Source organism: Chiroxiphia lanceolata, chromosome 5 (assembly GCF_009829145.1).
Source record: "Chiroxiphia lanceolata isolate bChiLan1 chromosome 5, bChiLan1.pri, whole genome shotgun sequence".
NCBI lineage: Eukaryota > Metazoa > Chordata > Aves > Passeriformes > Pipridae > Chiroxiphia > Chiroxiphia lanceolata.
This window is the reverse complement of record NC_045641.1, coordinates 40,631,945-40,648,829: the sequence shown is the minus strand read 5'-3', so window position 1 is coordinate 40,648,829 and position 16,885 is coordinate 40,631,945. Positions and strand designations below refer to the sequence as shown.

General features: G+C 39.1%; 1 protein-coding gene across 1 annotated transcript in view; it reads right to left on the bottom strand.

Moving 5' to 3' along the window:
* ACSS3 (acyl-CoA synthetase short chain family member 3) overlaps positions 1 to 16,885 on the bottom strand; it is a 97,276-nt gene that overhangs the window by 68,876 nt on the left and 11,515 nt on the right. Inside the window, 2 exon segments of the mRNA XM_032688952.1 lie at positions 2,729 to 2,917; positions 10,301 to 10,445. Coding sequence (XP_032544843.1) covers positions 2,729 to 2,917; positions 10,301 to 10,445 — 334 coding nt within the window.

Below are 16,885 nucleotides of genomic sequence, written 5' to 3'. Positions count from 1 at the left end.
GCTTTAATTAACTTCTGAGTTCAGAAGAATACCATCTATCACAGGTACTTATATACAAATCCTAAAGATAAAGTCAGTAGCGTGCAATTCACTTATGATGAAAGTTTTACCATGCTGCAAAACTGGGACATGTTTTGAAATTTAGAATGAGGATGTGCCTCTCCTCTTTACTCACATTTTCATTATGCAGCAGATGGACCAAAAATCATCCATAATACTTAAATCTACCTTTTAAAGAAACCAAAAAGCAATGTAAATTAGGATTTAATCCATGGCCTGCAGCTAGTAATTCTACAGCTAACCCTTCAAAAGAGTTGCTATGTGACCTCCGGTAAAACATTTACACTTTCTCCATTTTCATTTTAATACATGAAGCAAGGATTATGATTACTGTGCTGTCTCACTCTGTTCCCCAGAGAGAAACCATTGGGATTAATTAGGTAATAACTGCAAAATACTCTAAGAGTAAACATGCTAGATGATTAAAAATGGAGGTTGCTATAATATAAAAGTTTATCATTTTTCTTCTACATTATTTTTCCCTAATTCTGTGAGTTAATATTACTTTTTATAGCTTGTTAAAAAAGTGGGGAAGTGGGAAGAAAGACAGGGAAAACTAGAGTTGTTGTTAGCCTTTTTTTTTTACCATTCCAGTCAACCATTTTAGCCATTTTATTAACTTTGTTAAAACACTAAGGAGAGGAGGGGAAATGCATTCAACTTTTTATTTACAGATATTTACAAAATTCAAACTTCGGTCATCTGAAAAGCACTTCTGTACACAGAAATCTAAGTAAGTCCACAAATCCTGTGGACTTTACCCTGCACAATGTTCTGTCTAAGCAACATGATTCAGTGATAGATTCACAGATAGTCTGAATGATCCAGATGACTGATCAAGATGACAAGGACTTTGTCTTATTCATGAGCAGAACACAAGAACAGACCATTCCAGTTGAAACTAATGCAAACATAAGCTACTAAGTAGATTAGTAAAGTACTATTTGCATTTTCACTAACACAGACTTACATAACCCCTCATAAACAAGATCAATTTATGCTGAACACAGAAGCCTTTAAAGCACTGAGCTCTGCTAATTATGCTCTCCGCAGAGTCATTTATTTAAGGCAACTGGTTCCATAGCTGCCCTGATTCATGTAGAAATTAAATGAAGTAGAATTATAGCTTGTCCTGGTTCCAGCCATGACAGGGTTAATTTTTGCAGTAACCAAGAGAGGCACAGCCTGGACTCTGAGATTATTCTATACCACCTCATACCATACACAGGGTGGGGAGGGGGATGGGTTCCTTCCGGGTAGGTGGCAGAGGGAGGGGTCGGGCAGCGCCAGCTGTGTGTGGTGAGAACTTGCATGTGAATCATTTGCCTTCCTTCTACACTCTGTTATTAATAGTGTTACTGTTACTGTTTGGTTTTTTATCTCATTGCTGTTTCCAGCAAATCATTCTTATCTCAACCTGTGATCTTTACCTTTCCTGCCTCCAATTCTCCTCTCCATCCTCCAATTCTCCTCTCCATCCTGTCGCAGAGGGAGACGGAGGGGAAAGGGGAGTGAGTAAGCAGCACGTGATTTGAAACATTTCAGTGGGAACACTAATTTGGGGAATACCATTCCTAAACCACAACATAGCTGAGAAAATGTACTATCTAACATGTCTAAACATCAATAAACCAATGAAATTATTTCAGGTTGGCAGCATTTTTCTCATACACTTGAAGAAAATGTTGGACATCATCATGGCTAGGCTTCGCGAACGAAGATTTGGGAAGGCACTATCCACATTCATGTTGGACATAAAGCCAGTGTTAACGCGATGCTTTGTAGAAAAAGATTGACCAATGGGAGAAGAAAGTACACTCTATACAGACAGTAGTGTGTTAAACTCATGCTTTTTTAAAAGGGGTGAAAATTCATATCTCAATGTCTATTATACAAGTATTAGCCTCAGCAGAGATGTAGTACTGTGTTCATATTGCAACATTATACATTATACACAAATTGAGACTGCGTGCCACACAAAGAGAAATGTTACCCTCTCTGGAAAAAAAACCCAAAAGCAACAAGCTTGTTATATTGACTTATACTAGTAACTAAAGCAGTGGTGTTTATCACTCCAAATAGGTGTAGTGGGCTGACCTTGGCTAGACGGTAGGTGCCCACAAAAGCTGCTCTATCACTCCCTTTCCCAGTCGGACAATGAAGAGAGAGTAAGATGGAAAATGACTTGTAGGTTGAGACAAGGCAGTTTACTAAAGCAAAAGTGAAAGTTTGCATGCACAAACAAAGAGGAAAATAACAAGGTTTACTCTTTACTTCCCATTAGCAAGAGATGTCCAGCCATTTCCCGGGCATCAGGGCTTCAGCACATGTAAGTGGTTCTCAGAAGGCAAACATAAACAACAAATGCTCTCCCTTCTTCCTCCTTCCCTTAGCTCTTATATCTGAGCTGATGGTATGGAATATCCCTTTGGTTAATTTGGGTCCGCTGGCCTGGTTGTGTTCCCTCTCAGGATCTTGCCCTCAGTTGGGGACGGGGGGAGGAATGCTGAGAGACAGAGCTGGTGCTGTGCCAGCGCTGCTCAGCAGTAGCAAAAACACCAGTGTGTTATCAACCCCTTCTAGGTACCAAAGCAAAGCACAGCACTGTGAGGGCTGCTATGGGGAACTGAGCTCCAGCTCAGCCAGATCCGATACAATCTGTTATTACCTTTGCATGATCAATGCGAACAGAAAGCTCTTTAGATGCAAATCCACCAAAAATCAGGCTATGGATGGCTCCTATTCTTGCACAAGCCAGCATACAGTACACTGTCTGTGGAATCATGGGCATGTAGATGACCACACGATCTCCTTTCTTCACACCATGTCTGATCATGACATCAGCTAACTTGGAGACCTGTAATGACAAAACACTCACAACATATTAAAAGTTTCTCCAGATCTGCTGGTGCCCCATATGCAAACAACTTTTTACACAGTCAAGAGATGCAGGACATTAAGGAGACAAGACTGTATGACATGGAAAGCTGATGAACGATGCAATCGAGGTTCAATAAATTTAAGACAATTTCCTTTTTGCAAAAAACCTCTCTGTAATACATTTTTTTCCATAAAATAAAAATGGAATGAGGCTAATTATTGTACTTATTATAGCAAAAAACAAAATCAATAGTAATGTTTTGCAAATTTTTAAGCGAGGCATTTCATAGTGCAAATTCTGTCATAACCAGCAAAGTTTGAAACAGAAATCAATATGTAGTAATATTTTCTCTATTATAGTATCAGAAACTTCTCATAATCTGAGACAAGAAATCTTACAACCTGAACCAAAGTAAATACAAATTCAGGAGAAACGTGTTTAGACTTAAAGGCTATTTTTGCTCTCATTTTCAGATTTTCATTTTTGCTATGCAGAAACCTGTAGTCAGACCATGTACAGCAGCAAAGAATTGGAACTCAAGAAATGGGATAGACAGATCAGCAGCAATGTCTCTGAAACCAGAGGCAGAGTCACCCTTATCCACCTTATTCTTCTTCCGAGACTACTAAAGGAACTGCTCCTTCCTACTCCCCCCACTCCTTTATCAGCCTCTTCACTGTTCTATTACTCTTCTTAATTATTGCTTCCTCCTTTTCCTACTGCTGTAAAAGCTTCTCCAGAAGATGCACCACCCTGTTGCCAATATCAAGCCTGCTGCAGAGCGGGAGAGGACTGACAAGTGGTTCTGCATTCATTTCAATTAGATTAATACCATGTTTTTGATGAGGTGGCAAAACCATGTTTCAGAGGTTGGTGAAACCATGGTTTCAGGTGGTGTGTGTGCTGCCAGCATGGGTATCTTAAACAGACCTTCAGGGGAGGAGAGAGCACTCCACTAATCCCTTGGACACCCACACCCTTGGTCCCCAGGATCAGCAGTCCTGGGACACAGCTTAGGGAAAAGCATGGCAATGGTGCTGCACACATCTACATGCCTACAACCCCTAGAGGACCTCCATAAAATAACATGCAGGAACATCCCCTCTGTCTGGTCCTCAATAGGCCACGGTCCAGATGCTCACATGAGTAAGTGTACATGTATTGAGCAAAGGACTGTGCTTAGGAGGTTTCTGGTGGAATTAGGGCACTGGCTGCAGAGCTTTGTAAAGGCAGCATGAGTCTCTGGATTGCCTTTGAGAGCTGCTATGCCCTGAGAAACAATTTCCCAGGGGCTGTGAAGGAACAAGCTCTGTCAGAGACCACCTGCCCCATCCTAGCTCTGCATATGTATACCAGGTATAGTCCCAGAAACCACATAATCCATGGATGTGGCATGCCTTGATCACATAGCCCTACTCAGCTTCTGCACAAAAGCCCAGCCACAGCCTCAAATGCAGTATATAAAGAACCTTTGGTGGTAGCGATGCAGGTACAGTCCTCCACAAGGAACAAGAAAAAACCTAAATCAGGGTGATTTCTACTTCTTTCTATTACAGCCAGACAGCTACTCAGATTGCAGTTAGTTGCGGTAATTTCTCCTTCCATCTTTCAGACATCAAGAAGTTCTTTGGATCAAGAGGAAGTTGGGGATATTGGGAAGAACCATTTTCCTTTCTGGTTTAGGAGAACAGCTGTATGCTGTAGAGGACTATTTCTTAGTCGCCTAAGAAGGGACTGGGATGAGATATGGATTCTATAATACTTATCAGCTTTGTGTGGTTTTAATGTTTAATTAAAAGGGATGCCATGGCATTCATTCCACAGAAGATATGGGATGCAGACAATCATTAACCTTAAAAGGAACTTCTAGTCCATGTGAAGGATAGTCTCTAGTGTTCTGCACAGCTCCTACAGCATTCATGTTCCCCTAAAAGGCATTATTTGGACAACATGCACTCAGACTGGAGAGAGAAATCAAGCAACAAAGAGACAGATGAAGGGTGAGCATGGCATTCCTAAAGGAATACACAAGTCAAGAAAGCAATGATTCATGGGATAGCTTTGAAGTGAGCTATGGGACATTCAATTCAAAGCATGAAACTAGACCCAGTCCAAAGTAAAACTCACAAACTACATATAGTGGAAGGGTCAGAACCTCAGCAGTCAATTCAGCGTGGCTTTACTTCACTTGTTTGCCTGAGCTACACTGAGCTACATTACCGTAGGAATTGCAGACGTTGACATGCTGCAGTATAACTATCTTCAGTCAGGGGAGATTAACTTCAGCTGTTTCTTCAGATTTTCAGAGTCATTTGGGAAGTCTTTTGTGTGCAATGAAAAAAAACCCAAGATGCCACTCTTAGTACATTCCTGATTAGTCTCATCCTTTAAAAAATACTAATATTGATATTTTTGAATAGCTACCCAGTGACATCTCAGTTAAATCATTCTAAGCCATGCACTGAAGAATGTCATTTGAGATTTAAGTAAGATAAGGATATCCAGCATTAAGTGAGTCTAATACACTGTTTTATCAAGATACTGTTGTTTTACTAGGAAAGAAGATAAAAATTTGGGTTGTCAGCTCAGTAGGATTTTTTTACTGTATTCTAGTTTCAATTCTAAGTCAAGTCTGAGAAAAATTACCCCGAAATGAAAATCTCTATTTCTAGCTAAGAAGGAATTAGTCATTTTTCAAGGCAGAAGGGAAAGAAAGAAGACGGAGTAAAAAAAAAAGAATAAGAAAGATTACAAAAAACAAAATGATCCTCAGGCATATAGCAGATATGAGATATGAGCAGCAAAAGACATGTACATTCACATAAATTCAAACTGATGTAGTCTAATATAGTTATTTTGGAAAAAGATATTTTTAGGGTGGGTAATTTTAGAAAAAAAACCTTCCTGCAGAAGAAATTACATCTTAGCCCATTGCTGATAACCTGAAGCCCCTTCTTTCTCATCCATGCTTCTGTAACATTCAATGCTCTCAGAGGCTTGGCAGGGGAGGGTTGGTATTACTAATCCTGTAACATTACTGCACTTAGAAATTATTTATTATGGCACTGAATGCAACACGTTAACTGTGCATTGTTATTGAAAAGAATCACAAGAGAAATCATACTGGGTTTGTGTACATGATTTGTCAAGCATCAATGGCTGCAAATAATACAACTCAAATTCTTGAGTTTTTGTTTTAGCAAGTGAGGCATTTTAGAGAATACACTTAATGATGTAAACAGAAGGCTTTTTTCGCCTACCTAATAACCTTTGCATTAACTTGAAAATGGTAGTATCTTCCAACACAATCAGAAAATTTATTTCAAATGAACAGAAGCCATTGCCCTTTTTTCCTTCTGGTATCTTTTATTTCCTTAATACACAGCTTCGGTAATATTCTAACAGAATTTCATAGAATCCGAATATTCTGAGTTGTAAGGGACCCATCACAATAATTAAGTCCAACTCCTAGCCCTGCACAGGACACCCCAAGAATCACACCATGTGCCTGAGAGTGTTGTCCAAACACCTGTCGAACTCTGTCAGGCTTGGTGTTGTGACCACACCCCTGGGGAGCTCTTCCAGTGCCCAATCACCTTCTGGGTGAAAAACTTTTTCCTGATATCAACCTTAACCTCCCCTGACTCAGCTTCATTTCCTTGGGTACTATTACTGGTAACGAGAGTGAAGAGATTGGTCCCCGCCCATTCTCTTCCCCTCCCAAGGAAGTTGTAGACTGCAATGAGGTCTCCCCTCAGACTCCTCCAGGCTGAACAGACCAATGACCTCAGCTGCTCCTCATACGACTTCCCCTCAAGGTGCTTCATCATCTTCATAGTCCTCCTTCAGACACTGTCTAATAGCTTAACATCTTTCTTATATGCAGTGCCCAAACTGCACACAATGTTCAAGGTGAGTGCAGACCAGAGCAGAGCAAAGTGGGACAACCCCCTCCCTCAACCGGCTGGTGACGCTTTGCCTGATGCCCCCAGGACACGGTTGGCTCTCCTGGCTGCCAGGGCACTGCTGACTCAGATTCAACTTGCCAATGACCGGGACCCCCAGGTCCCTTTCCACGGTACTGCTTTCCAGTGTCTCATTTCCCAGTCTATACAGTCTAACAACGAGGATTACCTCGTCCCAGGTGCAGAATCCAGCACTTGCCCTTGTTCATACAGTTGGGAATTTGTGTCTCCCTTATCTTTTTTCTGCCATCTCACTACTGAAATTAGATAATCTCCCGAGGTATATTCACAACTTTTACCCATATCTCCATTTTACTGGCTTCAACACTGTAATCCACATTTGAAGGCCTGTAACAGGCATCAGTAAAGAAAAAAGACCAATCAGTGCATTCTGGAGGACACTGTGTCTTAAATTTGCCAAATTCCTCCTCTGCATTGGAAGATTTCGTCTGTAACAACATATAAACACACAAAGATGCAACTGCATGCACTATGTACAACTTCACTTTAACTAACTGTAATTCTCAAACTTTCTAAGTGTGAAAGCACTATCAACACAAATGATCTTGCCATTATTTACATCAGTAAGAATTTTATAAAACTTTCCTGCAATCCTTCTATTCCAGGTCTGTCAGGAAAAAAAGTTTCCTACAGGTTGGGCATTAAACAGACTTTCAACATTTCTCTCAATTATTTAAAGTTTAGTGGTGCTTAACTTGAAAATTGCAGCATCACTGTAGCTCTTAGACCTAAAAATCAGTGCAACCAAGTAAAAAAGATATGGAAAATTTGAAAATAACAGGCTGAGTACAGAGCCCAAGCTATTTCTAAGGAGCCTTATTAAGTCCAGCTAGACACCTCTGTCATTTTTTTCATCCTTACCACAAGTTTCATCCTGGACCAAATAAACCAGCTTGCTACAAAACTCTGCATCTTCCCTTCTGTGACCCACAGTTATCTTACATAACTTCTGCTGAAAACATCTATAAACTCCACTTTTATTACCAAAAGCCAGAAAGAATTGCAACACTTCAAGTGATCTCTCTTGTAAGATATTTTGCAGGCAGCCTTTCTGAAAAGACATTCTCATTACACTATCAGCTTACTGGCCAGACAGACTACTAAACATTCATTGGATGTGAACAGTCCAAACAATGGCCTGAATACAGATACACACTTTCAGGCTGGTTTAAATTGGGAAGGAACTCAGGAAAAAAGGTAAAGGTTTCCTTTCTCATCAGGAGGTTCATCAGCTTTAGTCATATATCTGATCTGCACTCATACTGATCTATTTCAGCATGAAGTCTATTTCAGAATGATAAATACAGTATTTTTAGGTTACACTGAGCAGACTGGGAACATGGTGACAAGCAATGACTGAGGGCTGTGAGCCAAACATCAATACCCAGGCTATACAGTGGTTTTGGTAGGCCTTTTCTCAAAGTCTCTCCTAGCAGCTACAAAACAAAAAAATATATACCAGCCTACATCCCTCCCATTTTCAGCAGATCTCTTTGTTACCTTTGTTATGTGGTGTCCAGCAGTTATCAGGTAAACATAATTAAATTTATTCCACAAGAGTGGACCAGAAAGCTTCGACAGACAAGCTACTAATCTCAAATATTGCCTTTCACCCATAATCACTTTTGATTAAGAAAAACACAACTGTAGAGAACTCAAACACAGTATTTAGATAGGACTCAGCTACCAGCAAGATTATAATGAACTTCTGAGTGAGTACTGCTACGTAACCCCAGAAAACTTAAACCAGTTCTTACATTGTTTGGCAATGCTGCTGTGAACAGAAATGTGGATGAAAGGATGTGTGTGTCAACACATAAAATTTTCTCATTCTGCGCAAATCTGCCATATCCTAAAACTTTTAATACACTTATAGAGAATATAGAGACAGAAACTTAGGAGACTTAATACAATATCAAGTTTAAAAGCAGAACAAAGGCCACTTTTCAAGTTCTTTTCAGAGGAAATTTCTACAGAGTTCACTTAAGATAATTTATATTAAAATGTTGTATTACTTCATTAAAAGCAAGTATGTATTTTATATGTATATGTATGTATACATTATTTCATATATACATATATATTTGGGTATATACTATGTATATATTGTAGTTATTAAGGCAACTTATACAAAAATTGAATCTATAAATTATACTTATTATATATAGCTATAAATAGAATTAGATAAGGAGTTGGGACCCTTTATAGTCTTCTGATTTCTTACAAACTGTAGCTAGTTGTCCAAGCTCCAGCTTACTGCATGGCGCCTTCCAAGTTATTTTTTTGGACTTGGTAATCAAAAGAAAACAGTAAAGGGTAAATGTTTTCTACATTTTCTTTAAAAGGGAGAATGCGTAACAGGTTTATAATTTTTTTGTAGCTGTATGACTTCCTTTTTCTTACAACAGTGGAATAAAACCCTCACAACATGAATTACTGTATTATAAAACTCATTTCACATTTTAACCCATAAGTTCATATTACTCAGATGCTATATGTATATCTGAAGTAAACTGAGTGTGTTCCGTTCACCGTAATGCTTCTTGCACATTGGAACACATTAAGGATGAATATGAGTCTGACTAGAACATTTATTTGAACTCAGTGTTAAGTTCAACTGTTACATGTAACCAGAAGGAAGAAGTCAGCTAAAACAGAGGAGCAGCAGGAGGGCAAACCACCAGCTGACAGCTGTGAGAGAGGAGAACCTTGAATGGGGCAGACTGCAACACCCAAGGTGGCAACAACCTGTGGTCAGGCACACAGTAAATCTGAATGGGCTGATGTAGAAGGAGGTATTCATGACCTCAGCAGGGGTGAGCTACCTCAGCCAACAGGGAAGTTGAAATCCACAGACGTTCCAGGCAGACGGGCCACCAGCAACCATCAGCACCGCCATGACAGTCTACAACAGGGCAGGTGACACAGCTTTTTTCAGAGTTTCTCCCCGTCAAATTTCATTTGTGGTTACACTCACTTATGTGCAGCAATAGCCAAGGTACACGTTTGATTTCTGCAAAACTGTGTTTTTGTTCATCATAGCAACTGTCAAATAACTTGACTACTCCTTTGCTTTACCTTTCAAATAAGAACTATCAGGGGAAAAAATTAAATCAAAGAGAGACAAGTTGAAAATTTAACCAATCAGGGGGAAAAAAAAACTATAAACTGTAGAAGAAAAAGAGGAAATAGAGGAAGATCAAAACCTCTTGGATGCAGTATAATTTGGTATAGGTAGTAAAGCTTATAAATCAATACTGAGCACAGCAAAAGGAATAAACCAGCGAGGTAGACCATTTTTACCTCTCTGGTACCTACCTGCTGTGCAATATTTACTGCCCCTTTTCCATAACAAGGTTATTAGGAAACATACCTGCTCAAAAAGTTCCTTATATGTTATTTTCTCTTTGGTATTTGTTACAGGACTGTCATAAATAATGGCAACTTGGTCTCCTCGTCCATTCTCAACATGACGATCTACAGCATTGTAACAGATATTCAGCTCTCCACCTACAAACCTAAAAAAGAAGTTGGAAGTATGTAACAGCCAGCCTTCCAAATTAAGACAACTAATTTTTTTTTTAATTTTATGCTTTCCTTTTAAGGAATGAGAGCATCAATTAAAATATAGCTCTTAAAACATTACACTCACTTCAGGAAGTAATTTTTTATTCTATAACCTCAAGATTTACTCAAAAAGCCAAATAAGACTATTAGTGAAAACACAGAACTTAAAGTACTGTACCTTAATTGACTTAACTAAGAATCTGCTAAACTTGGTCTTGGTTTAACGTACTTTGCATCAATCACTCTGATTTTTATATCTATGGTATCACAGAAAAAGCATAAATTCACATAAAATAATCCAACATTATGAAAACATTATTATGCTACTTTGCATTGGCACACACACATATCCTTTTTAAGGAAAACAGGTTCAGGACTCAAAATAGTCTTATTCATCTCTTGGCAATAACAGTTAAGCATACAAGCATCTGTAGCTAAATGAAACCGACCCCAACAGTTATAAGATCATATAATTTTAATGCATTTGACAACACTGTGTTTTACATAATTGACTCTAAATTCTCTGTAAAGCAATGTGAGTCATAGCCTCTTCAATAGCCAGACATTTACAGAAAATTCTCATCTTCCAATTAAAGAAAAACATTCTACAAATTCAGATTTCATTTTTATTGTCATTTTACATAGAAAAAGAAAATTCAAGTGCAGCATAATCCTCAAATACAAAAATACAGACTGCACTAGATACAAAGATGACTCGACTAACTGAAAGGTGACACAGAATCTAAAAATTAAAGTTCACTAGGTGATGTCCATAGTGTTTGTTTTTCTATCTGTAGGTATCTCTCTGCAGCATAAATAGCAACATACAGAAAATACATAGTTGAGAGTTTCCAAAAGGTTGTATGGGAACACTGTCCGGTGATAATGTATTGTTATAATGCAACTGGAAGTAACAGATGGCCTAAAGTAACCCACTACTAGTTAAAAATAAATACTTCCTTCTTCATTTTTCCTGTTTAGTAAAGGACTGCTCTAAATTAGGATATTTTACATATTATTCTTATATCCTTATGTAGAGATGCCATGTGAGGTCTTTATTGTCAGAGAATGGCAATTATGAAACCAAAACCAGTTAGGATGTTCAGGATGCAGCAATCTTACTGCAACTCCTTTACAATGCTATTAGTAAGGAGAAAGTGGGGGGCTATGGAAGTCACAAAACCATTCTGTATTTTAAACCCCTTCCCGTAAAAGGAAAACCACACAAGCAATAAATGATCTGGAGTTTTTTCATGTAATATAGAGAAACTCTGTACTACTGTCATAAAAGTTGTGTACAATTCAGGTCATCCATTGATTATTGATAATATATCTCTCATAGGTTTACTTGTTCCAAAAATCCAAGCAGAAATTTTCCTTTCCCCTGTCCTGCTGTAAAAGAAGATGCTGAACTAGGAGGGAAAAGGGGTAATTGACTATACAAAAGAATGCTGGCAGACCTGCATTCCAGGCTGATAGCTTTCTCCAAGGTTGGGGGGTGTGTGGTGGGGGGGAAGAGTTTTTCTCCTCTCTTTGGAAAGAGGCACTTCTCTTTTTGCCTTAAGGGGGGCACAGTGTGTGTTGAAAAAAGCTCTGAGGCTGTTTTTGCTCTCAGCCTGGTCATCTGTCTGTTCTCTGGCCTCAGCTTGCCTGCAGTCTGCTCTGTCACCAGCTAGACCTGCTCGGTTTTCATCGGAGAGTTTGTGCTCATCGAGGAAAGGGGGGAGTCCCGACCGCAGCCAGCCGCAGACAGCGTGAGTTTCGTGGGAAAGAAACTGCTTTTCTTTCCCCTTTCCCCTCCTCGGTGGTGGGGGGGGGGGACCATCTCCACCTCAGCTTCTCCTGCGATCCGGGGCCTCACATGGCGACCAGAGCCCAACAGCACCTCCTGCCGACCAACACCGAGCAGCTGCAGGCTCTGCACCTCCAGTGATCCAACAGCGCTCCTGCCAACTGTGATTGGAATCGCGCTAGAGGACAGAGAAGTATCAAACTGTTTCCTTTTTGAAGGGGACTTTTGGGTACAGGATCATTGTGTAGTTGTTTTTGTGTTCTTTTGCTGTTCTTGCCAATATATATATATCCTTTAATAAAGGGTTGTTATTTCTTCCTTTTTCCGTAGTTCCTCGATTGGAGCCTCTTAATTTCGGATTTACAATTGCTGAGAGAGAGGAGTTTGGTCTACCTCATAACTCATCCTCCTTAGCAAAACACTTCAGTCTCCTTAAATTGAGACAATATCAAATCATGGTAGGATGATATGAACAAGGGAACAAGAGAGCACAATACCTGGGCTACTATGCATAATCATTTAAGAATGGTCAAACCAGGAGCAGGCACCAGAGCTTTGATTCTTCTAAAGATATACAGCAACATCAACGTCGCCACACGAATTTTTAGCAACCACTTAAAAGAAGTATGTGAAAGAGATGTGACTGCAAGATGAATCAAGAACAAGACTATCTGGAAAGTGTGATGAGAACTTTGCTACCCTGTTCCGAAGGACAGAGGTTCTGACGGGATCAGAAAAGCAGAGATGCACCTACCACAATTGCAAGAACTGGGCTTCCTTACTGTCACCCAAGGACATCCTCAAATACCTCTTTCTGGCTGACAAAAGCTGCTTGGCTTTAAAGAGCTGCCCTTTGCTTCTGCAAACTTCTCTTCTAGTCAGCCTCACACAGATGAACACCTGTGAGGAACTTTGGTTTGCTTGAATAAGCTTTAGTTGAAAAGAAACAGCAGCATAAAACCAGGACCATTGTTATAAGGATGTCAATGAGATGCTCCTATTTAAAACAGAGGTCTAGAATAGAAAGGAAATATTCCAATAGACTGCAGAAAGACCAGAAGTGGATCTGCAGGATGTTTGTAACAACTGCCAGTAAATCTTGACATAATAAGCACGACTGTAAAATGCTAATCTATTGCTAACCAGATAATTATCTCAATGCAGCGTAACAACTGAATCCAAGTGTGAGGAACCTTATTGTACACTGTGTTCCTAAGGCTGACAATTTAATAACATAAAACAAGTGGAGCAGAGGAGGAGTAAAACAAATAAAAAGAGTACACAGTAACAACTCTAACAGATTAAAGAAACTACATTCAGTTCACAAGCAGTCTGAAATGCTTGTCTACCATCCACTGGAGCTATGGTGGAAAAAATGACAGGGTTGTCCTAGTCAAAAATCACAGAACTTTGGCTATAATGTCCAAAATTGGCTATAACATGAAAACAGCGTGCTTCACAGCAACACTTTAAACCAATATTCTGACAATATCTACCTATCCTTTTGTTGTTTGGTTTTTCCCCCATACATCCATGAAAGCAGCAGCCACATTATGTCTAACTTAGACCTAATAAGGCATCTTCTTAACAATTTGAGTCTGGTTACCCACATTAGGACACTCTTGAGCCTCTTTAGAGCTGCCTACAGCAGTCACACCATACTGCCTCTTTGTGACTGTGGCTCAGCACCTCCCATCTCGCCCCAGCCCTGAGATTTGGCAGCGTTTCTGTTGTTTCACAAACAGAAACCTCAAGTACTTGCACTTGACCCTTAAATCATACCTTAAATTACTACTTTATATGAATCTTTAAGGAGTTGGAGCAGAAGAGGACACAAAAACACTGATCTTCATGTTTTAGTCTTGGCAAGTCAGTTACTTAGGTCTTCCATAGCGGGACTCCCATTACACACGGCTTAACATCTACCATCTATGGCTTGGAAATATTTTTTTACTGCATTTGGTATTTTTTGGATGCGACAAAAGCCTACTTGCTATTAATGAAATAAGTACAGTATTGAAGAAGGCAACACATAATTATGACTTAATTAATTTCACTCAAATATTAAAAAGTTATCTTTTAATTTTCAACACCATCTGCTATCTTAAGAATCATAGCAGCTGTATTCAGAGATAATTTTTACTCTCCATGCAATGGCTGAGAAGTAAAGCTAATAAAAAATTTAAAAAGAGAAAGAAAGAAAAGGTTCTGAATAAAGATGGCATATATGCAAAAGAAAAAGCATTAAAATTATTATTAAATACATTAATATATTTTTAAAAAAATCTTTTTAAAAAAGCAGATTGCTAAAATTCTTTTACAGGATATATATACTTCTCTAAGCTGGGCTCCCAGGAATCAAAGGGATTTTTTTTTTTATTTTTCTAGATGAAATGAGACAAAACCATGACAATATTAAATAATCGGAGTTATCATATTAATTGACCCTGTCACATTTTTTAAAATGTAAAGCAACATTTGAATAGCAATCTGGGAATCTTCCTAAAGTTCAAAAGGGATGATATATTACACTTATGTCTTAGCATCACAGAAATAAACATACGTTGCAAAATTGCCCTCTGCCTGCACACGTTAGGAAAAACTGTTTCCACAGTCCTAAAGAAATACTTGCTTTAGGCCTTTCAACTGGCACTCCACAAGACGCCAAAATAATCTGTTCAAGTGTTTCACTAACTTAAGCATTAAAAAGATTTTTCTTTCTAACATCTAAAGACCATGTTTCCCATGTTGCAATTTAAGACTTCCAGTTTTGACCTCTTCAAAGACAACTCGAGGAAGTTTTTCCTTCAACTTTTTTGCAAAATTCTGTGTGTTTTAAAACTTAGGTCTCCCTTTTGGTTTTTAAACCAAACTATTTCAATTCCTTCATCCTTTTCTTGACGAATCATGCTTCTTAGCTCTTATCATTTTTGATGTAAGCTAAACCAGATGTCGTTTTGTCCTGTATCAGCCACTGGTGCAGCTTAGAACAGTGAATGGTACCTGGAATTACTGCTTAAAAAGACAGTCAAGGGATAGTGACACTGCTCAGTACCTTTTGGAAATCATTTTGCATCCCATTAACGTAGTACTACTATTTCCAATGGCAGAGACTGAAGGAGAAACACAAGGGCACACTGCTTTCACACTTAGAGTACTTAGAGACTATTTAGAGAGGAAGACTTGCCTTACAGCTACATTTTAAATACAGTAACTGCCTCCTTCAACTTCTTCAACAGAAGTAAATGACATTGGAAAATATATGAAAAGCATCTGTTTCTCTAAGTCTCAGGTTTGGCAACCAAAAACAAAGATATTGAAAAAAATTATATTTCCTAATTGACCACATACATCTCCAAAACAGGAGACAAATTCTAACTCAAGAAGCACATACATGGACTTCTTAATACTATTTTTGAGGTCTCCATAAACAGCTTCCAAGGTAAACCTCTGAACCAGCACTCATCTTTACCCTGTTAAAACAGCAAGCTACGTTTTAGCTTGGAAGCCTGGCCTCTTTCTCAGTTGAGCTCCATTCTCTGTTTTCACTTCAGCCTGTCCCCCAAAAGACCTTCTTTTATGTTCTCTCTCTCTTATACTCGAAGAACTTACCTGTCTGTCGTCCTGCTGAGCACACTGAATCCTGATAACAATCTGGGACTTCAGAGGCATTAAAGTACAACACTAGTATCACATACAGCCTGTTGGCACTTCAGGTGAACTTACAAACAGAAATAAAACTGCATGTTGCACATTAAGACCTTCACAGAGTTTTGCATAAATTTGAATTGTCTAAATTTTATTACCCATAGAGCAACAGATACCTGACATGCAAACAATTACGACCTGCATCTTTGTATAATGCTACAGAATCACAGACTGGCTGAGGTTGGAAAGGACCTCTGGAGGGCACCTAGTGAGGCAGGTATGTGGCATTCCACCCTTAGGAGAAGGTAGCATCTAAGATTCATAGATGCTTGTGGTCAAAAAGAAAGACAAAAGTCAGAGGGTCTGCAAAAGCTTATGGAGTTTTATCAGTAAATTACACACTTCGTATAGAAATTGGTATAAGTTTGTCCCTATCTCCTAGTATAAGCACATCACAGTGGATTTTGGATAAAGGGACAGGGCAAAAGGTAAAAGAGAAAGACACAGATGAATTAAAGAGGGGGAGAGACAAAGAAAAGAAGAAAGAGAGAAAAGAGGCCTGTCTCCAGTGTCAACCCAGATGATGGGTCGTCAAGGGTCCTCTGGTGCACGTGCATCCAGGCTTTGTGGGGATACATTTTTATAGATAAGTTTCTTGCTTTATTTGAGAATTAGTTACCATGCACAGTCCTTCTCAACCTTTCTGAAGTGGGTTAGAGGGTTTTGGGGATCTTTGGTGGCCTTGATCCCCCCCTCATAGTCCATGCTCACTTCTTGACCTGTACTGTGTTTTGCTTAGCTCCAGGAATTAGAACAAGGACATCTGTCCCAGAAAAGTGCTGCTCTACCTCTGTATGGCCCCCTTCTCCAACCACATCCTGTTCTTTCTCACAGTTCGTTATTACCAATAACCCTTTTATGGCTCCACAGCTATCTGGCTACTGGTGTTTG